The 22664-nt window shown below is 39.4% G+C and overlaps 1 protein-coding gene across 1 annotated transcript in view; it reads left to right on the top strand.

The window, feature by feature from the left end:
- Positions 1-900: 900 nt before the first annotated feature.
- Positions 901-22664, top strand: part of GALNT5 (polypeptide N-acetylgalactosaminyltransferase 5) — a gene marked incomplete at both ends in the record, with an annotated part of 41173 nt that continues 19409 nt past the window's right edge. The window contains 5 exons of the mRNA XM_080689241.1: positions 901-2321; positions 17453-17619; positions 19751-19870; positions 21650-21785; positions 22472-22591. Coding sequence (XP_080545367.1) covers positions 901-2321; positions 17453-17619; positions 19751-19870; positions 21650-21785; positions 22472-22591 — 1964 coding nt within the window. The remainder of the gene's footprint in view (positions 2322-17452; positions 17620-19750; positions 19871-21649; positions 21786-22471; positions 22592-22664) is intronic.

Genomic DNA, 22664 nt, shown 5'->3' with positions numbered 1-22664 from the left:
CTTGTGAATTTGGTGGGGACATAAGCATTCAGACCATAGCAAAGCATCTAGAAACTTCTATAGCAGTATGACAAATTAAGTTTATGTCTACAAATAGATGGCTTACTGAAAAAATAGTTGACTTCCAGAGAAACATTTTTGTAGCCCTTCAAGGAAGCCTTCTCAATAACCAAATATCCACTATTGATACTGAGTATATGCTGGACCCCCTTCTTTAAGTCATTAACCTCTTAAAGCTGACACATTAATGACAATGACAGAGATTAGTTTCTGAGGCAGAGCACCGGAGCACGTGGGTACCACAGGGTTAATAAGCAGGAGTGGGGTAGGTGGGGTCGCAAACCAGGAACACATGCTCTCCAAGTTCCATAGCTTGCTTTCTGTTTAATTGCCTTTAAAACACACACCCTCTCACATAACACAGAAGGTGCAAGCTGAATGAAGTTTTCTGAGTAATAGCTTGAAATGTTTTCCTTATGAGAAGCGGTGTTGAGTTACAGCATGCGAAGGAGACTGGGAGGAGAGAAGCAACAGCCCCAACCCGGTCCCCACCTCTTCTTAGGATTGTAGGAAGATGGACACGGACTCACGGAGACAGGACAAGTGACATGTTGAGCTGTCCTGCAGCTGCCACCGACTGTGCCCGGAGCTCCCTGAGGCCACTTTCACCAGGGTTTAGCTGGGGCTGGCTGAGCAGGCACAGATGTGCTGCTGTGAAATGCCACGCAGGCAGAGACTGACAGGCAGTAGGAGCTGAGCTCTCCCCTTGGACTGCTGTTTCCTGCGGTGTGCAAGGGAGGGGCTTCTTCTGGCAACTCTGCTGCTTCTGCTGCTCCTTCATCTCCACCTCAGGTAAGCAGGCGCAAAGGGAGGGCCGGCCGCAAGGGAAGCCTTTGTACCATGAACAAGATCCGAAAGTTTTTCCGAGGAAGTGGGCGAGTCTTGGCCTTTATATTCGTGGCTTCTGTCATCTGGCTGCTCTTTGACATGGCAGCTCTCCGCCTCTCATTCAGTGAGATCAGCACTCAGGTCCTCAAGGAAGGCATGGTGAGGAGAGAGCAGACAGGATTCAGAGTCCAGCCAGACCAAATGAAGATCCTTTACGACAGCATCAAAGAGATGAGGCCTCCCCTGGAGAGACCGGGAAAGGGGGCCTGGGGCAAAGAGAAGTTTAGAAAGACTGAAGACAGGTTGCGCCAGGTGGAGGATCATTTGGACCAAACCCAGAAGGAAAGGAAAATGTACAATGTCCTGGGAAGGGGCCAAGCTAAGGCTCTGTGGCATCCTATACATGTGCAGACCCTCCCAGGAACCCTTACCAAGCAGAAGTCAGAGAGCAGCATCAACAAGCCAAAAGGGTTCCTTCACCAGGTAACACCAAAGCAGACGACACCTTGGGGAGCTGGGAAAGCCCCACTCCCAGTGGCAGGAGGAATTTCAGTGGTCAAAACCGCCGTACACACAAAACAAGAGGCCCTGAAGAGTCATCATCTCCTCAACGACACGTCAGAACAAGCAGCTGAGAGGGACCCGAGTATGACTATCACTCTTAGGACTGACAGACCAAAGCAGAAAACTCAGGCAGTAGCAATTGAGAGGATACACCCGGAAGGCCCATTGGTGACAAAGTCTGGAGATGCGATGGCCTTGAATAATAATGAGATTCAAGGCAAAGAACTAAATTTGAACAAACACAAAGTCAATGAGGGTCTTCCTTTTTTCAAGTTCCTGAACCGCATAAAGAAGCAATCTATGAACGAGACACAGTTGAGAGGCTTGCCAAAGGTCGAGGGAGCCCAAATGGCTCATGGGAAGACACTCAGTTTCTCTGAAAGCCACATTGTGATTATAACTAAGGAGGAGGCAGATACCAAAAAGGTGTCCAGTTCTAAAACCAAAACTACGTTCCCTAAAGTATTAGGCGAAAGCCAACATAAATATACTTCCGGGAACAGAAGTGAAGCATCTTTCTCTTCACTTGCTTTTCAGAGAGCAATGCTGTCTCCAACCAAAAAATCCTTAGCAGGGGTTCTAGGGCCAGCAAGGATTAACTTACCTGCCAGGGAACAGCCTTCAGAACACAATCAAAGTCATGCAAAAACCCCTTTACCTAAAGACCATGGGATGCACCAAGTGTTAAGAGTAGATGTGACACTTTCTCCAAGGGACGCCAAAGCTCCAGGTCAGTTTGGACGGCCTGTAGTTGTCCCTCCTGGGAAAGAGGAGGAGGCAGAACGAAGGTGGAAAGAAGGAAACTTCAATGTCTACCTTAGTGATTTGATCCCAGTGGACAGAGCCATCGAAGACACAAGACCTGCTGGGTAAGACTCATTTCTCTTCTCTCTTCTCGAGGATAATTTTTTTGGCTCTTCTATAGAGAATATTTATTTCTAGATAATTTTGTGTGAACTTTTGGTTACATCGAGAATAAAAGCAACAGTAATCATTAGGTATTCTCCGAGTATTCTGCCATCTACAAAGAAAACAAATTTGATATCAGAATATGATTTGTGTTTTCTTTTTATGTTTTCTTCTCTATCCTTCTTTCAGTACTTCTTTTCTCTGGCTTTCACCCATATGAACTCAGGTTCCATTTATTTTCCTTTGTTGTAGACATGTGAAAATGAATAGATGAATTCAATTTGTAAATATATATGAATGGTGGAATCTAAAGTGTACCTCCATTATAAGAGTGATAATAGAGAAAATTTTCAATTTTGAAACTTTTAAATGTTAGAAAGTTTTCCAGGAATATATCTGGGAAGTGAACTCAGATAAAAGAGCTTTTAAGTCTTTTTGAAATACTCTTATTTATCAGAATTTTGCCTTATGGGGAGTAATGATAACAGCAAGGAAGAAGTCCCTTTAATCTCTAAAACTTAATTCCTTTTTAGTGAAAATGATAAACACTTCAGGAGTTCATTTACACAGAATAATAGTATTGAGGAAAGTCCACGGATAATTAGCAAACACCTGTAGGAGTGCAGACCATAAGAATAGCAAGCACTTATGTTTGTAGAGTTTCACCATTTACAAAGAGCCTGCTGACACATAGATGTACTTCTTAAAAGCCTGAGAAAAGAAGGTGGTTGTTATATGGTTGAAATTAACAGATGAGGGTACTCAGAAGTTCTATCACTTTCTCCAAGTAGCATAGCTCTAAAGCTGCCCAAGGGGCCTTCTTGAGCCAATTCTTTGAAGAAATTCCTATAACTCAGTGATCAGAAGATGGATTAAATCACAAAAAAACTTGAATTGTTTAAAATACTTGGGTTTCTGGCTCAATTTGGCCCCTTAATAAATGAGGGTATATTCACTCCCTATTAATTGGTAGTAATTGGTAGTATAGTTTAAAGTATGCCTTGATAGTCAATTTCCTGAACTGGGCAATATTTGCCTAAAGTTAGAAGTAAGGAATGTCAAGACAGAAACTTAGCACATGGAGTATGTGAGCAGTAGCCTTGTTTGTCTTCTGTAGAAAACTCTTCTTTATAATCTAGGTGTCTGGGTTATATTTTAGTCAGTGTTACTAACAAGGACCTGTGTGTAGATGAACCATTTCCATATAAATAAGAAGAACATTTTCAGTGTCCACCATGAGGACATTATCAATTTCCTCGACATTGGCAAACTCCTATCAGCCACTTATGAAAGGTATGCTTAGACCAAGAACTGTAACATTTACATCCCATGCTGTGTTGCACTCATAACATTGATGGGAACACAAAAACACTCACAGATGAGGAAACTGAGGCCTTAGAAACATAAATAACCTGTGATCATAAAGCTAGTAACTGAAGAGCAATGACTAAAAGTCCTGCTCAAAATTAAGCTCACTATGATCTCTCTCCTCTTTCACTATTATCTCTCCAGGAAGGATAAAAAAAATATGTTGATCCAGCTCTAATCTGATATCCTGCATACCACAGGATTGCATGTATGAGTTTTGAACACAAAATGCAAGGGAACACAGTAGTGGTTAAAGTACCTCAAGTTAACATGCCCTGTAGCAACGTACCAGACTGCTATGGCGTCTAGAGAAGAATCTGACACAGCACAGAAGCCCCAGCTCCACTCCAAACTGGAGAGAGGGCCAGCGTGTGAGGCCAAATGCAAGTAGTAATGATGTTATCATCCCTGTGATGGATTTATGGAAGGCCTGGCAGCTCCCAACACTTGTTAGTTTTTATAATTTGGACTGTTGAAGTGAATCGTTGCAGCCTGGGAAAGTTACAGTCAAACTCTGTTTTCTGTCCAGCTGCAGAAGAAACTGACATGTGTGCTCAAGACCGTGAGTCAGACAGCACAGGGCCGGGCCCACTACCTCTTATCACACATCCCGCCTTGCTAAATAAAGGCGCACTGTGGGCAAGCCACCTGGCTGATGCTCTGCTCTGCCAACAGGGTGAAGGGTACAAGGGCGTCTAGATAGGGGGCTCCTCCCAAGGATATATAGCCCTTCTGTGCCACTTTTCCTTGAAAGAGGAGTCTTTTCTATTTACTTTTCACTTCTTTCTTCTTTTCTTTCCTCCCTTCCTTTTTTCTTCTTTTTCTCATACTGAGGATTGAACACAGAGACATACTACCTTTGAGCTACACTTCTAGTACTATTTTATTTTTTATTTTGAAACAAGGTCTGGCTAAGTGGTTGAACTAGGCACGAACCTGCGATCCTCCCGTATTATCCTTTTAAGTACTGAGATTATGGGTGTGTATTATCATGCCTGACTTCATTTTTTTTCTTTACCCAAACACTGACTATAACTATGTGCATATTATGTATTTGTATAGATAAAAGTGAGAAGAAAACACAGTGAAAGCCATTTGCTTCATTGCGTAGGCAAGGGTTGGATGGAAGATTTTTACTTTGATTTTATTTTCTGCATTTGAGATGTCTTACCAGAACATACAAAAGATTTTTTTCATTAATATTAATTTATAAACTTTTTACTGTGGTGTTGGGGATTGAACTCAGGGGCATTCTACTCCAAGCTATACCCCTAGCCTGATTTTTTATTCTTTATTTTTGAAACAGGATCTCACTAAATAGCTGAGGCTGGCCAAGAACCTGGATCCTGCTGTTTCAGCCTCCCAAGTACAAGCATGGGCCACCACACCTGGCATTAATTAATGAACTTTTTAAAGTTACCATAAGGAGAAAATTATTATAAAATATAAGAGTAAAGTGTGTGTGTGTGTGTGTGTGTGTGTGTGTGTGTGTGTGTGTGTGTGTTGAGAGAGAGAGAGAGAACTGGAAGAACACAAATCTTAAAATTAGCTATAGTAGCAGCCTACTGCACCCTTTAAATTTCAAGAGTCCTGGGGAATACATCCCTTATTGTCCTTTTTGTTTACCCCAAATTCACCATTAAATATTTATTAACAGAGTAATTAATATACTATATCTACTGATTAAATATGGTTTGGAAAAAAACCCATAGACTTTCTATATTCATTTAAGCTCAGTTCCCTTCAGCAAAGATAATAACTAGTTACTAGTTAATAACTTAAGGATGAATTAACTGAGATGCTAGAACAGGGTTAACATCAAGCTAAGTAGACAAGAAGGGTTGTCAGGACCACTTCTCATTCTATAGGTCTAGAGTCAGATTCTTTTCCAAACCTGCGTTTCCCTCCTTTTCCTCCTGAATCCCAAAGAACCATTTGTAAGATGAATTCTCATGGCCTTTATAAAACGTTCACGAACTTCTGTCTGCTACCAGCATTGTTCACACTATTCTCTATCGTTTTCTCTATTTCTATCGTATTCTCTATTCTGCTATCGTTTTCTCCCCAAGCAGTGGATCTCTGCCATTGTCTTAAAGGTGAGCCCTCATGCAAGGAAAACCAGTCACATGGCTCTTTCCTACAGATGCTTACTACATCCCCTGTTGTTGTTGTACTGGGAATTGAACCTAGGGGATTCTACCTCCAAGCTCTATATATCCATAATCTTTTAAAATTATTTTTACTTTGAAACAAGTTCTTGTTAATTTGCTGAGGTTCTAGCTAAATTGCTGAGGCTGCCCTTGAACCTTTGAGCCTCCTGTTTCAGCCTCCAAAGTACTGGTATTAAAGGTGTGTACCCCACTTCCTGATTTTTCTTTTTTGAGGTACTGGGGATGGATCTCAGGGGCATTCTACCCAAGCTACACCCCCAGTCCTATTTCTTTATTCTTTATTTTGAAACAGGGTCTCACTGAGTTGCAAAGGGCCTCACTAAGTAGTTGAGGCTGTCCTCAAACTGCGATCCTCCTGTCTCAGCCTCCCAAATGCTGGGATTACAAGCGTGTGCTACCACGTCCGACTCTTTTGTTTGTTTATTTATTGTTGTTGTTTTTGGTACTGGGAATCAAATCCAGGGGCATTCAACCTCCAGGCTATACACCCCCAGACATATTTTAGTCTTTATTTTGAAATAGGGTCTTAGTAAGTTGTGAAGGGACTTGCTAAGTAGCTGAGGCTGGCCATGAACCCGTGATCCTCTTAAGAAGTTCTGGGATTACAAACCCGTACCACCACGCCCAGCTTCCTGTTGTCTTTTATTAAAGAGTTTCTTCCCACAGTTCTCCCTCTACTTTCTCCTTACATGGTCCTCACCATTTTCTCCTCTGAGTGTTAATCCAACATTGCTAAGTCCAACTATAGGCTGCCTCCACCGGGACCATAACATGCTGTGGCCTCTAAATTCCAATGACTCTTAGTACAGCAGGCAGACCTCCTGGTTATGGAGACACTACCTTTTGTGCCTTTCACTAACTAGAGCCTTGAGCATCTGGTTTGCCGTTTCCATGAAATTATAAGCTTCTGAAGAAAACAATTCCTAACTTCATTCTGTACTTCCTGACCACTGAGCACAATGCTGTAATAGTCCAAAGATACGGGTTTATGCAATGCACATTTAAAGAGGCTGTTTTTCTTAAATGCTTTTTGATAAATTGATATTACTTTAACAAAATAAAGGAGAGGTATCAATTCAAAAGAGGATTGTAATAAATCATTTTATAAATTAATAATGATGCTCTATTTTTTTATATTGAATATGCAGAATATATTAGTATTTGGTTCAAGGTAAATATGTCCTGCTTAACACTGTGATCTATTGATTCATGTTTATTCATTAGTTTTTATTTTTGTTGTCGTTTTGGGCTTTAGTTTTAATGTATGACTTTCAAGGGAGGAAGATCTTTTTTACTTACAGGAATATTTTTATGTCAGTAAGGAAAATACTTCATCTTTACCTAGAATTTTATCATATAAAATATGCCTAAACTGAAATACTCTTTGACAGTTATTATAAAGTCCCATACTTAAACTATTTTATAAAAAATAATCCTGCAGTTCTTCCACCTAATTACTGGTTTGCTTTCATCATCAATAATCAATGCACATGCACACACACGCACATAAAGTTTTGCTGAAATGTAGTTCTATCTACTAAAAATGCAGGGCAGTTTTATTTGGAAAAGCCTTTTTTTTTTTTTTTTTTGGCCTGCAGCTATAGTCAAGATGAAACTCCAAAAATGAAGTTACTTTAAGAGTGAATTTTTTTATCTGAATTCATAGAAAAATGACTCAAAGAACTTTGGCTGCCAGCATTTCGTTTTTAAAGTACAATAAGAATTATGATGTGCTTGTCTATAACTTATGCCGTGATGTTACTCATTTGCCTCGTTTAGTGCTTTGCATTTCCTACAGAACTCTGGCAAGCTCCTCAATGAAGCAATTAGAATGGGGTTTTATTTTCTTCATCCAGAACTGGGACTGTCAACCAATAATTTGCTTCCTTCCCCCACGGTTATGGAGAGTTTTCTTTTAGCATGGAAAGCAAAAGATAGCACTGTGTTGCCACAAACCAGTCTAAATTACTGAGGGGAAAGGAAAACTTTTTGAGACCTTCATTTTGATCCTGCCAGGGTCAAAAACCATAACTAATGAGTTGCTGGAAGAGGAAGAGAAGAAAGAAGTAGAAAAGCTAGAAGAGAAAATAAACAGATGACATATTTTTAGGCTTCTAAAAGTTTATCAGGATAGAAGGAAAGAGAAACTTAAATGTCAATGAAAGTTAAGATTTTTATACCTGATGAATATTTTAATTATAAAATGAAAGCAGTCTTGTGACTAAGAGTAGTTGGAGAATATTTTCTAAAATTGAATGATGAAGCTATGATATCTCCCTAAAAAACCAATCACAGTAAGAGAAATTCAGAATGAGTTTTAAAGGGCTTTTTGCTGCTTTCATTCCTGTGGGTGAAAGCAGCGCAGTGCATTTGTGCTTTTTGAGTGTGTGTGTGTGTGTGTGTGTGTGTGTGTGTGTGTGTGCGTGTGTATGTGTGTGTGTATGTGTTTGCACCTACATGTATTTGTGAGCATATGTATGTTTGTAAGTTAGAACTCAGTGGTACTGTTTTACTGAGACGTCATTCAGGAAATAAAAGGGAAAGGGAGGCTAGATTATAACATCAAAAATTAAATATGACCAAGAAATGATGAATTAGCCTTTGGATTCTTCTATTTATTTATTTATTTTAATTTTATGTGGAACATATTGAAAATGGCATACATTCAGACTGTGCTTGATGCCCTCTCCCCCACCCCTCTTCCCCTTCTCCCTCCCAACAATGAGTGTCCCGGTTAACCATGCTACATTTATACTTTTACACATATTCAAATGTAGCTCCTCCATTAATCAACCTCAGCCTTCTTCCTCTCCTACTTTCCCTTTCTAGCTTTGCTGAGGTTTCCCATTCATTATCTGTAGTCCCTCTGGTATCCCTAATATCCCCTAGTTTGGGCATATTAGAGAAGACATATGTCCCTTCTCTTTCTGTGCTTGGTTGATCTCACTTAACATAGTGTTCTCCAGACCTTTCCATATTCTTGTGAATGACATGATTTTGTTCTTTTTAGCTGGGTAGAATTCCACTGTGTGTATTTCCTATAATTTTGCAATCCATTCATCTGTTGATGAAGACCTAGGTTGGTTCCATATTTTGGCTATTACAAATTGTGCTGCTATGAACATGGGTATGCATATGTTACTGTAGTTCTCTGCTTTTAACCCCTTTGGAAAGATACCCAGGAGTTGTAGAGCTGGATCATATGGTGGATCTACTCCCAGTTTTCTAAGGAATCTCCACACTGATATATAGCGGCTAAACTATTTTGCACTCCCACCAACAGTGTAAAAGAGTTCCTCTTTCCCCACATCCTCACCAGTATTTGTTGTTATTTGACTTCTTTATGCTTGCGACTCTGATTGAGGTTAGATGGAATCTCAGCATAGTTTTGATTTGCATCTCCCTGATGGCTAATGATGTTGAACATTTTTTCATGTATCTCTTGGCCATTTGTATATCTTCTTTTGTGAAGTGTCTGATAGAGGGCTAATATCCAGAATATAGAAAGAGCTCAAAAGACTCCACACTAGCAAAACAAATAACCCAATCAAGAAATGGGCAACTGAACTGAATGGATACTTTTATTTATCACATTCTCCCCACAACCAGACAGATAACAAAGAGAAATATTATCAGAGGAATGTAAGGAAAACATTCTGCAACTAATGAGAAAAAGGAAATGATTAAATAGTGCTTAAGTTATGTAAAACTGAGAAATGTTAGAGCATTTCAGATTGATCATGTACCTAAGTACTGCCAAAGACCTAGAAATACTCCTGGAAATGAGTAATTAGTAAATGTAGAACTTTAAACCTATTTGCACTACTTTATTCGCCCATCTAACCCGGGGCCCAATATCAAATTATTGATGTAATCTTTTTTTTTTTTTTGGTGGTGGTTCAGGGGTTCCTGGAAGCCCTTCTACCTCCGGGCTACACTCCCAGACCTATTTTTTTGGAAACAGGGTCTCTTAAACCAGCGAAGCTGACTTCAAACCTGCGCAATCCTCCTGTCTCTACCTCCCAAGTGCGGGGATTACAAGTGTGTGCCACCACGCCCGGCTTATTTATATAATTTTGCTCTGGGTCCTTTTGTCCTAGAAAATAACTTCCTATAGGGCTCTTCTGGCTGACCCATTCAGAGCAGAACTTCCCAGGAAGGCAATCAAGTTTTTTTGCCCAAGAGTCAGAAAATTCATGGAAAATACCAATGTTTAGAGGCACAGTTTTGTTGTTTGCTTTCAAAAATGAAAGGAGCTCTTTTTGGAGTACCCTTGGAAAAACATCTATAGTATGCCAAACTCAAATACCGTTTCAGTTGGCCCTGCTTCTAAAATGTTGGTTGGTGAACATGTGTGAGAAGGGATTATTTGCTTTTACTACGGCCTTCTCACTTGATCCTGACAATGATTCCTCAAGGTAGATACTGTCACCATCCCAGCTCAACCTACAGAAAAGTGGAGACGCACAGAGAAAGCCATGTTTCCAGATGTGGTGAGAATGCAGAGGGGCTGTTTATTTCACTCTGGGAATCATTTGCTCACTGCTTATCTTAAACGAGCGGGAACACGGTGTCAGCCCGCTGAGGCCTTCCATCCTGCAGGGACGTCATCTCATTTGATCCATACAGCAGCCATGCTGGATGGATAATTGTCACAGCTGTTAGTATATGAGGGAGAAAATGCAGGGAAATGCAAAGTGACTTACCCATAGGCCCACAGCCCAAGTGGCAGAGCCAGGCGCAGCCTTTAGCCTTCTGGTCCTTCTTTGCTTCTGCTTCCAAATGGGTTCTCCCTGATCCCCGCTCCTCTTCTTTCCCAGTGGCCACCTTCACCTCAGTGAGGGTTTGGATCTAGAATGTTCCCAGAGCTTGTACGTTGGCAATGCAATGACACAATGATATATTATTACTCAGTAACATAATGGAGTCATGAGGGCTCTGAACTCATTAGTGGATTAATCCACTTGGTGGATTAATATTATAAATGGATTACTAGGTGGTAACTCTAGGAAAGTAGGGGGTAGCTAGAGGAAGTAGGTCTCTGGGAACTTGGTCTTGAGGACTCTATCTGTCCCTGCCCCCCCCTTCTGGTTGCCATGGGCTCATCGGCTGTCCTCTGCTGTGTACTGCCACCCTGATGTTTCTGCTTAGAGCCTGCTGACCATCCACTGAATCTCTGAAACCATGAGCCAAAATGAACCTTTCCTCCTCTGAGTTCTTCTTGTCTGTCATTATGACCATAGCTATGGAAAGCTGATGAACACAACCTTTAGCTCTTGGCTTGCCAAGGTTCCCTGCACAAAAGGGAATCCTTCCCTTGCTGAGAATCACACACACAAAAGTGCTTATTCATGTTCTAGGCAATGGTGTGTGTGTGTGTGTGTGTGTGTGTGTGTGTGTGTGTGTGTGTATAGATTTCATATATGTGTGTATGTATGTGTATATATTTTTTTCTAAACGATCCTCACATAAACACTAAGAAGAAGATTCTCTGAGTCTCAGAGTCTCATATGTTTTACAGATGAGAAAATGAGGCTGTAAAAGAACAAATGATCTATCTTTGTTCCAGCAGCCTAATAGCATATTTGAAATTCTAAAGAAAACTTCCCAATTTCCAATTCTAGTACTCTTTCCACAGGGTACAGCTCCTGCTTTAACAGTTTCCTTGTAAATTGAAACACTTCTCTTTCTTATACATAAGTCAGAGGTACATGAGAGTAAATATACAGAAAGTCGCAGATGGTTTATACTGTATAAAGATTCAGAAGTGACTCATCTAGTCGTTGATGCTAGGAGAAGGTGTGAGAGGATAGTGACTTGCCCAAAGTCATGCACAGCAGGAAAGACAGAACTACCCTGAGGTACCTGCCCTCCACCCAGGACTATTTCCATCTCACCCCACCACCTTCTGCACATCTCCGTCTCATCCCGGTTTCACCCTGACAGCTGCCTGCTCAAAATAGACTATTGTTAAATAGGTGAATGTTGACACTGGTGGTTCATATTTCTGAGCCTGAGTCCAATCTCTTTGATGGATACACTCTGGCTCAGCAACCGCAGTGTCAGTTGGCTAAGCCCTGTGGAGAGTGGAAGATGAGCATGACTTAAATGTTCTCAGTTAGTGTCCAGGAGGTTTTGACCACGTGTCAGGGGTAGTCTTCAATTGAAGGAACAAGACCCAAAACCAAAATCGTTATAATGCTATACTGTCTTATCACTGAGAGGCAAAGATGACTGAATAGTTCTGTGTTTAAGAGGAAAAGAATATAATTTCAGGCAGAGCTCCTCAGCTGGGTATTCAGTTCTCCTGGCACTTCACAAGACAGAACTTAAGGAGTGAAGGTCCCTAAAAGCTCCCATCAAGACTGTACTTAAATTTTATTTATTTATTTATTTATTTATTTATTTATTTATTTCACAGTACTAGGGGTTGAGCCCAGGGGCATTCTACCTCTGATCTACACACCCACCCCTATTTTTAATCTTTACTTTTTGAAACAAGGTCTCATTAAATTGCAGAGGGCCTCACTAAGTAGCTGAGGCTAGCCTTGAACCTGCGATCATCCTGTCTCAGACTCCCAAATACTGGGATTACAGGCATGTGCTGTCACGCCTGGTGTTTGTATTTAAATTTTAAATTGAAAATAAGGAAAGAATTCAAGCTTTCCGCTCAAGCCTGTGAAAACTCAGATTTGACCTGCCCTGCATAGCATATTTGGACTATGTTGAGATAAAGGAAAAAATACATAAAAGTGAGAGAATGGTATTATTCCACCAACCTTCTGGTTTGAAACCTTCTTTATTTGGTAGGCTGCATTCAGATCAGGTTAGTGGCTATGCATTCAGCACAAAGGAGCTGGGAAGCTGAAGCACCTCCTGAGCTTCTTGATAAATTATTAAGCACTTCATAGATTCAGAGTAAACAACTATCCTGGAAAAGGGCAGCGTGGCCAGTCTGAAGGGGTGCATTGACATTGTCTCACATGGGCTTTTCACCCTGAAGCCTACAAAGTATTTTTATATTCCTCTCTCATAAAGTCTTCATCATCATCTGTGATACAGGCATTATAATCTTATAAGCAGGTGCTGGTGGTTAAGTGACTTGCCCAGAGTCGTGTGACCAATAAGTGACTTACTTCCTCATCATCTTCCCCAAGTCCAGATCTTTCTGTCCTCCCACAATAGTGCACCAGTTATGTGAAGGATGGTGAAATTCCCCATGTCAGAGTTCCCATTTGGGTCCAATAATTGGCTACAGTAATCTAAACCTAGATGCCTCCCAAATAAAAAAAAAAAAAAACAGTTTAATTTTTAAGTAGAAAACAGGACGTATAGACACTAAATACCTAATCTGTGTAGTAAGTGGGCATATAAAATAAAAATATGATTTGCGGTCCTGGGGACTGAACAAGGGAGCATTCTACCTCCAAGTTATACCCCAGCCCTATTTTATTTCTTATTTTGAAACAGGGCCTCACTAAGTTGCTGTCTTCAATCTGTGATCTTCCTGCCTCAGCCTCCCAAGTACTGGATTATAGGCATGCACCATCGTGCCCAGCTCCAAAATATGATTTTTTTTAACCTCAAAAAGTTTACAGAGGCCGGGCATGATGGTGCACGCTTGTAATCCCCACACTTGGGAGGCAGAGACAGGAGGATCACGCAGGTTCGAAGCCAGCCGCGCTGGCTTAAGAGACCCTGTTTCCAAATTAAAAAATCATAAAAATAGGTCTAGGAGTGTAGCCCGGAGGTAGAAGGGTTTCCAGGAACCCCAGTACCAACACCAAAAAAAAAAAAAAAAGTTTACAGACCCATACCAAGAAATATATTGCATTTAAATTAAATTTCACTTTAGCTGTCATTTCTCCCCTCGTAATACATCAGAAATTAAGATTTCTGCTGGGAAAATAGATTTAAAGGTATCTAATATTTCTACTTATTAAATAGGTATAGAAATTTCTAATTTTTCCAAGGTTTTCAATGTAAAAATAGGAGCAGAAACAGTTTACTTCAATTGGGTCCATGCAAGAAAATTTGAAATGGTTTTTACAACCTATGGAAACTATATGAAACTACATGACCATCAGTACATACAACTGGTACAGAAATTAATAATCTGAAAGCCTTTCTGGTCTTAGTCATCGTGCCTGTGAACAACAACAAAAATATATAAATGCATGCTGGCTTCTCTAGAGACCTGTAAACATGTCTAGCTTGTTTTGTAATGCAAAAGATGAAGACCTTATAACTGTTAAGAGTAGCCTGATATCTCAGTCACCAAAACCTGCCCGCTCTGAAGCTGTACTTGAAGCCTCTGCCACATCCTTGGTCCCCTCCCCATCCTTTAATACTGCCTTTTACTGGTCACCAGTGTGATCTTTACCATGTCATCTTCCCCAGGGCCTTCTGCAACATGATTCCTTAAACACATCTGAAATACTTGTCACTAATTTGCAGAGACTCTACTTAAGTTTTAGGATAGTAACATCTAAATGAATCTTTTGCAATTTACCTATATAGATTTCTAACAATGAAACTGAGGTACTATGACACATTAGGAAAAAATGAAGAATTAGATATTTGGTAGTTGAAGGTGCCTTACCTGAATATGTCAAATATTTCAGCTGTTCTCTCCAATTTCAAACTGGCTAGCATTCATTATATTTCTCAGAACTTCTATTTAAAACAGACCCCACATCTACTGATTTGTAATATAAGAAGTCATCTATATAAACCTACTTGTTTAACATATATATATATATTTTTTTTTGATTCCTCATGGATATTTCTAAAGCCAACCAAATTATAAACATAAAGTAACTCTTAGGACTTCACAACTAGTCTGGTTGATTGACACAGAATTTGTGCAGCTAACCTTTGCTTTTCAGAACTGATTCATTTTCTTTTTTCAGCACTAAATGTTGAAGGAACATTTAAGCATGAATTGGGCATTTCTCATTAATTTACATTATAAATCAGAGATATAAGCCGGGAATGGTGGCGTACGCTTGTAATCCCCGCGCTTGGGAGGCAGAGACAGGAGGATCATGCAGTTTTGAAGCCAGCCTCGCTGGCTTAAGAGACCCTGTTTCTAAAAATTAAAAAAAAAAAAAAATAGGTCTGGGAGTGAAGCCCGGAAGTAGAAGGGCTTCCAGGAGCCCCAGTACCACCAAAAAAAAAAAAAAATCAGAGATGTAAAGTCATAGGAAATCACTAGTTTCTTTTCTTCCTTCCTTTCATGCAGGCTTTTAAACTTTTAGCTTTATTTCCCATGATCCCATGAGAGAACACTTAACTGTTTTATACCAACATCGTTAAGATCTTCTACCAACCTTTTTGTTATGCTTCTCTGCACTGATGATGGTAATGGTTGGATTTTGAGTGTCCCTTTAACCCTCATGGAGAGTAATCAGCTATGTTAGGACTGGATGAGGAATGGGGAGTGGCCTTGGGGATTATATGTGGCTCCTCCTCCTCTGGCTTTCTCTTCTGGCCTCTGTGATTTGAGAGTAGGACACTTGCTTTCTCCCTGTCTCTGAGCTCCAGAGGCAGGCTGCCAGAAATGGCCCTCCAAAGATATAGTTACTTCCTAATTTCGAGAACCATTGCAAAAGAGTGGATAATATATTCTGTAACAAAAGGTGTAATTGAGCGTCAGATAAATAGGCAAAGGCTAGAAGAATTTTGAGTATCATAATATAAAAAGTCTAGGCTGTCTTGGAGATACTGTTTGTAGAAATATGGATGCTAAAGATGCTGCTGGTGAGAGCGCCAAAGGAATTGAGAGCTCCACCATCTTTGTGAATACATATATGAAAAAATGTTGTTAAAAAGAGGACCATTGTAGCCAGGCATGGTGGTGCACGCTTGTAATCCCTCCACTTGGGAGGCAGAGACAGGAGGATCGCGCAGGTTCGAAGCCAGCCGTGCTGGCTTAAGAGACCCTGTTTTCAAATAAAATATAAAAAGTAGGTCTGGGAGTATAGCCCAGAGGTAGAAGGGTTCCATCCCGAGTACCACCAAAAAAAAAAAAAAGACCATTGTAAGTGCTTCAGGTAAGGGCTCAGGAGCAAATCTGAAACACCATTGGGACTTAGTGGAAAGATAATGTGTGTTACATAATGACAACGAACTTGGCTAAATTATGCCCTACTGCCATATAAAAACTGGCAGAACTGCAAGTGATAAATATTTAGCTAAGGAGAGGAAAAACCAAGCATAGTTTTGAAGGTGTGACCCGGTGTTCTTTTTTCTGTTACAGTAAAATGTGAGAGGGAAGAGATCAATTGGGGAAGGGACTGCTAGGCAGACTCGTTAGTAACTTGTTAGAGCAGCCAGAAGAAACCTATATAGTCCTTTAGTGAAGTCAAAAGTATCTCATATTATTCAGAAATGCCATTTCATAGATTCTTTGTGTAGAGTAAGATCAGTTTAGGTAGTCCACTATTTCATTTTAACATTAGATACCTGATCATTAGATCAAGATACCTAATCTAAATGTCTTCATTTAATTTTAAATTGCCTGAAAATGTATCACCAGCTCTTATCAGCCCTCATTTTAACTTTAAGATCACTCACAAACAATAGGGGAATAAGTTAACTTTATCTTCCACCTTAGCTAGTCTACCAGTGACTTATCAGCCATTCTTTTGTTTGTTTTTCCCCACTTTGTTTTGTTTGTTAATTTTAGGTATTTTTTGCTGTTATAAGTAAACATTTTTATTTTTTATTTTTTTAATTTTTTATTGGTGCATTATATTTATACATCAACATGGGGTAAAAAAAACTTGTGCACATCACCCAGCCCGCCTCCACCAAGCCAGACTCCGTTCAAGCTCTCTAAATTATCCTCTGGTTGAAGGTGGGATGTGTTTATTGCCAAGGCTCTGTTTGTTATTTTAACAACTAACCGGTTTGGAAAATCACTGAAATCACAAAATATAGCTGGATTTGTCTAACATTTCTCAAGTCCATGCTATATGTCAAATATATACTATCTAGGTGTATAATAACGTATAACTCTAGCAATTGCTATGAATATTGAATTAAGTCTTATACATAATGCTACTTTGCTAACTGTAAATAAAGTGCCAACCCAATGTGACTTCCCCCATGGTTTATACTCTTATCTATTACCTATTGAATATGCAAAGTATAGTCATGTTATTTGATAGGTGAATTTTATGTATGCATTTAGTCTTACTTAGACTTATTTAGTCTTACTTACTTAGTCTTACAAGTAGACTTTTCACTTCTGATTCACTGGTAGAAAATTAAGGTTCAAAAAGTTATGTAACTTCTCCAATCTAGTAATTAGAAGGATCTGATGTTTGACCACATGTTTATCTGATTCCAGAACCCATATTTTTAGTATAGAAACACTACCATAGAGCACTGGAATGAAATATGTATTTATGCATATTTCCATGTAAATTCTAGGTGAATGCCTTTGGGTAAGTAATTTAACTTTCAGAGCGTCATTTTAGTATATCCGCAGAAGCGTGCTTCTGGATCTCAGGACTTCTCTTGTGTTCTGCTTATATCCTGGCCAGGTGTGCAGAGCAGCTAGTCCATAATAACCTCCCAACCACCAGTGTCATCATATGCTTTGTAGATGAGGTGTGGTCCACTCTCCTAAGATCTGTTCACAGTGTCCTCAACCGCTCGCCTCCACACCTCATCAAAGAGATCCTGCTGGTGGATGACTTTAGCACCAAAGGTAAGAAAACCACTCAGGCTTTCCACTACAAAGTCAATATTTGTTAGGTGGAGACTTGGGCATAAATCTAAGAATTTATGGTATATTAAAAGTTACCCAGGGTTTTGTTCAGCTAGCTTCCTCAGGCTCCCTCTCAACTGGGATTCTGCCACATAGGAGTGATTTTGCAACTACAGCTCTTTAGACATAGACACCTTAAAATATCAAAGTCAAGAAGATGTTCCCCCATAAGTGCACAAGTCTTTTGCCATGGAATCTAATAAGCAAATGGCCCACATTACTGGAGATCTTTTCTCACTGATAATAACTAGAGTTAATCCCTATGAAAAGCAAAAACAAACAAACAAACAAAAAAAAAAAACGGAAGTCCCGTGGCTTCTTCCTCAAGAGTAAAGCAAATTATGCATTAGTTAAGTGTAAGGAAGATACATTTCCAATGGAAACAGAGGTGTGGTTCCAACAGATTTTAAAAGCAGAATCCACCAGGGTCTTTAAGTTTGTATTTGTTTCTTGCAGTGAAAAAAAACAACTCACTATTTGAGATATCAAATAATTTGCATATATAGGCCAGGCGTGGTGGCGCAGGCTTGTAATCCCCGCGCATGGGAGGCAGAGACAGGAGGATCACGCAGGTTTGAAGCCAGCTGCGCTGGCTTAAGAGACCTGTTTCCAAATAAAAAAATATAAAATAGGTCTGAGAGTGTAGCCTGGAGGTAGAAGGGTTTCCAGGAACCCCAGTACCACCAAAAAGTAAATAAATAAATAAATAAATAAATAAATAAATAAATAAATAAATTGCATATATATGTAGCCTCTTGGGTTCAATGACTGTCACATTGTGAATTCCCCAAATACAATCATTTCATGAATTTTAGAAAATAGCAAAGAAATGGCAGTGCTACCAGTACAGCTTAGCCTTGATCTGTGACCACAGTGACGTGAATGGTTTCTTTGTCCACAGTTTCTCCTGTAATCACACTGAGCTCAAGATACAGTGAGATGCCACAGGAAAACTGGTTGAAACTGTACAAAGTGGCCTTGAAGCATAAACAAAAAATAGTATCCAATTACTAAGCCTGAAAAAAGTTCTTTTATGAGAGGCAGATCCAGGTTTTGTGGACATGAAGCCTAGGTGGCTTTTGGGGTCCCTTTAAGAAAAAGAATATAAGCCAGGCATGGTGGCACACTCTTGTAATCCCAGCATTCGGGAGGCTGAGACCAGAGGATCATGGTTCGTAGACAGCCTCAGCTACTTAGTGAGGCCCTCTGCAACTCAGTGAGACCCCGTTTCAAAATAAAGAATAAAACTTAGGGCAGGAGGTGTAGCTCGGAGGTCATATGCCCCTGGGTTCCATCCCCAGACACACACACACACACACTATATATATATATATATATATATATATATATATATATATATATATATATATAGTTAGTATGAATATAACCTGCAAAAATATTCCAGGAAGCCATTCCTACTTGGGATAGCTGTCAATAACTTAATTGTACACAGAAAGGACTGTAAAGGACATACATATCTCCTAAAACTCCTAAGTTTTCCTCTAGCTTGACTTCTTTTCGGCTATCTAATAAGTAGCTGGGTTTGGTGGCACACACTTGTAATCCCAGTACTTGGGAGGCTGAGACAGGATCTTGCAGTTTCAAAGCCAGCCTCAGCTACTTAGTAAAGCTTTCAGCAACTTAGACAATCTATCCAAATAAAAAATAAAATTGGAAGATAAAAGTGAAAAAAATAGCCGGGTATGGTGGCACATGCTTGTAATCCCAGCATTTGGGAGGCTGAGACAGGAGGATCCGGGTTCGCCGCCAGCTTCAGCTACTTAGTGAGGCCCTTCACAACTTAGTGAGACCCTATTTCCAAATAAAGAATAAAAAATAGGACTGGAAAAGTAGCTCAAAAGTAGAATGCTGCTGGGTTCCATTCCTAATACTGCAAAAAAAAAAAAATGAAAAAAAGAAAATAGAAAATTAGAAGATAAAATATGGAACAAGAAATAAAATTTAGTCACTATAGTAACGTCATAGTTTTGGGAATTTGATATTGCCCAGGCACCCCAGTACAGGACCTAGTTAATGAAAATTTTTATTTATTTATTCCTACCTGACATAGACTACCTAAAAGAAAATTTGGATAAGTATATGTCTCAGTTTCCAAAAGTTCGAATTCTTCACCTCAAGGAGAGACATGGCTTAATAAGAGCCAGACTGGCAGGGGCACAGAACGCAACAGGTAAGCTACTCATTCTTTTGTTCTTGTTTTTATTATACTTTTTCTGTAATTGAAAATATTTCTCAAACATACAGGAATTTTTTTTTTTTTTTTGGTGGTACTTGGGGTGGAACCCAGGGGCTTTTCTACCTCTGGGTTATACTCCCAGACCTATTTTATGCTTTATTTGGAAACAGGGTCTCATTAAGTTGCTGAGAGCTTCACTCAGTAGCTGAGGCTGGCTTTGAACCTGTGTGATCCTCCTGTCTCAGCCTCCCAAGTGTTGGGATTACAAGCATGCACCACCACGCCCGGCTCCAAACATACAGGAAATTTAAAAGGATAGTAATATGAACATTTATATCACTTAATTCTACAAATTTTTAACCATTAGATATACGTGCATAACAGATATGCTCCTACACACACACAAAAAAAAAACAACCCTTTTTTCTGACCATTTAAAAAGAAATTTACAGACATCATGACACTATACCTCTATGTATTTCAAAGGGCACCACTGATGAATAGAGACATTCTCTTAAATAAACATAACTTTCACTCCTCAATAACACCTAATAACTGTAAAGCTTCTTTGCAAATGTTATCATTGCTCCCATTTCTGTTTTAATTCAGGATCTAAGAGCAGAGAAGGGAAAGCCCTGGATTCTGAGTTGGAGTGAAGGGAAGTGTGTTCAGACCCATTTCACTCCCAGTAAGGGGTTCTGATAAGATCTCTGAATGGAGGCACCAGGGATGGGGATGGAAATACACTCATGAACAGGTCCAGTGGAGGGGAGGGAAGGACCGAGTCCTGGACTGCAGCTCACTTTAAAGATACCAGTGCACTGGCTGGGCACTACATCTGGATGGGAAGATGAAGTCTGCCAGGTAGTTGGGCCTGAAAAATCACACAGGGATTTGGGCCAGGAGCTAATTCCTCACAGTATTATTACACACACACACACACACACACACACACACACACACACACACACTGCTTATATAAAGTCATTTAAATCATGGTATAAACTACAGTGGAGAGGAAGAGAATTACTTCACACTACCAACAATAGGAAAAAGTTCCTATAAGTACTTCTGCATTTCAGGTTTTTTTCCTCATTTGTATTTTTTAAAATTGTGGTTAAATACACATAACACTAGGTTTTTCATACAGACAATTTTAACTGTGTAGTTCAGTAGTGTTAAGTATACTCATGGTATAATACAGCTAGTTTCCAGAACCCTTTTCATTTTGCAAAAATAAAACTTCGTTTATTAAATAATAGCTCCCACTGATCCCTTTCCAGTAACTCTTTTAACAGTACCTTCTAGTCTTGCAAGTTCTGCCAGTTTAAATTTTTTTTTACCCCTATTATGTGAAGTGATTTCTTCTCTTCATCATTCCTATGCCTGAATTTGTAACCTTAAAGTCTGGTCTTCTGAAAAGCAAAGTTCCTTGTCTGTCACCTCCAGAGTAAATGGTGCCCATCTTCCTTAGAAGCGACTCTAGCAACTATCCTTAACACTGAGCATTAATATTAAGATGGAGACTTGCTGCCTAGTCTAAGTGGGTCATCTTTTTTTTTCCAAATATGAATGATGCTTGTCCCACAAAACTCCTATGTATAAAATTTCTTCATATCACTCTGGTATGAAGTTATAGGGATCAGGAATTCAGTGAGAAGAATACTGTCTTTACACCCACATGTCTGGAGCAGCACCGGACACCTTTGAATATGAAGTATATGCACGTGGTATGTTGTATTTTCAAATGATGATTGTTTTTTTACCCTCTAGGTGATGTGTTGACATTCCTAGATTCTCATGTGGAATGTAATGTTGGTTGGTTGGAACCTCTACTAGAAAGAGTTTATCTAAGTAGAAAGAAAGTAGCCTGTCCAGTAATTGAAGTCATCAATGACAAGGACATGAGGTAACATTGCAATATATCTTGAAATACTCCTAAGTGCACTTTTACCCACAATAGTGAAAACTTCAAATCCCAATATGTGTATTTCTTTAAATCTAAGAAATATGGAGTATATCCACTAACTGAAAATATATGATAATATTTTGGGGTCAGAGCCCATCAGTTTAATAATTATTTGGTCACCATAAATTCTCAACTCTGATTATATTTTGGTGCTAGAAATTGAACCCAGAGGCTACAAGCATGTACCACCATGCTTGGCCATTAACTCTAAATATTAATAAACCCTACTATTCTTTGTTTGTTTTGTTTTGTTTTTGTTTTTTCTACTATTCTTTATTTAACTGATTCCTCTTTAAATTTGGCTAAACTCAAAATTATTTTCCTCAAGTTTAGTTCTTTCCTTTGTGGTAAACAAATGTAGTTTTTTTTTTTTTTTCTCAAAATGGCCAGGGCTTTCTTAAAAGTATAAGTTAAAAACAAGCAGTATAGCCAGTTAGTGACCAACTGCCAACTGTACTCATAAACTTTTTTGAACTGCTATTAAAAGGTGAAGAACTCAAATTACCTGCATAAACACCTGTTCCGTGCATGAATAGGTCATGGAGCCAAGTTGTTGGATTATATAAAGATGCATACAATCTCAGGTAGCACTTTTATTTCTGTTTTTGTTTTTTTCCTTGGATTAGTTATATGACAGTGGACAACTTTCAAAGAGGCATCTTCGTATGGCCCATGAATTTTGGTTGGAGAACAATTCCTCCAGATGTTGTTGCAAAAAACAGAATTAAAGAAACTGATATAATAAGGTAAGTGTATGAAATTTGAGACCAGGAACCAGTCAGATGTCTTTCTGATAAGGCATAGAGAAAAAATTCACAA

This window comes from Muscardinus avellanarius (genome assembly GCF_963383645.1).
Source record: "Muscardinus avellanarius genome assembly, chromosome: 2".
NCBI lineage: Eukaryota > Metazoa > Chordata > Mammalia > Rodentia > Gliridae > Muscardinus > Muscardinus avellanarius.
This window is presented reverse-complemented; position numbering and strand designations above follow the sequence as displayed.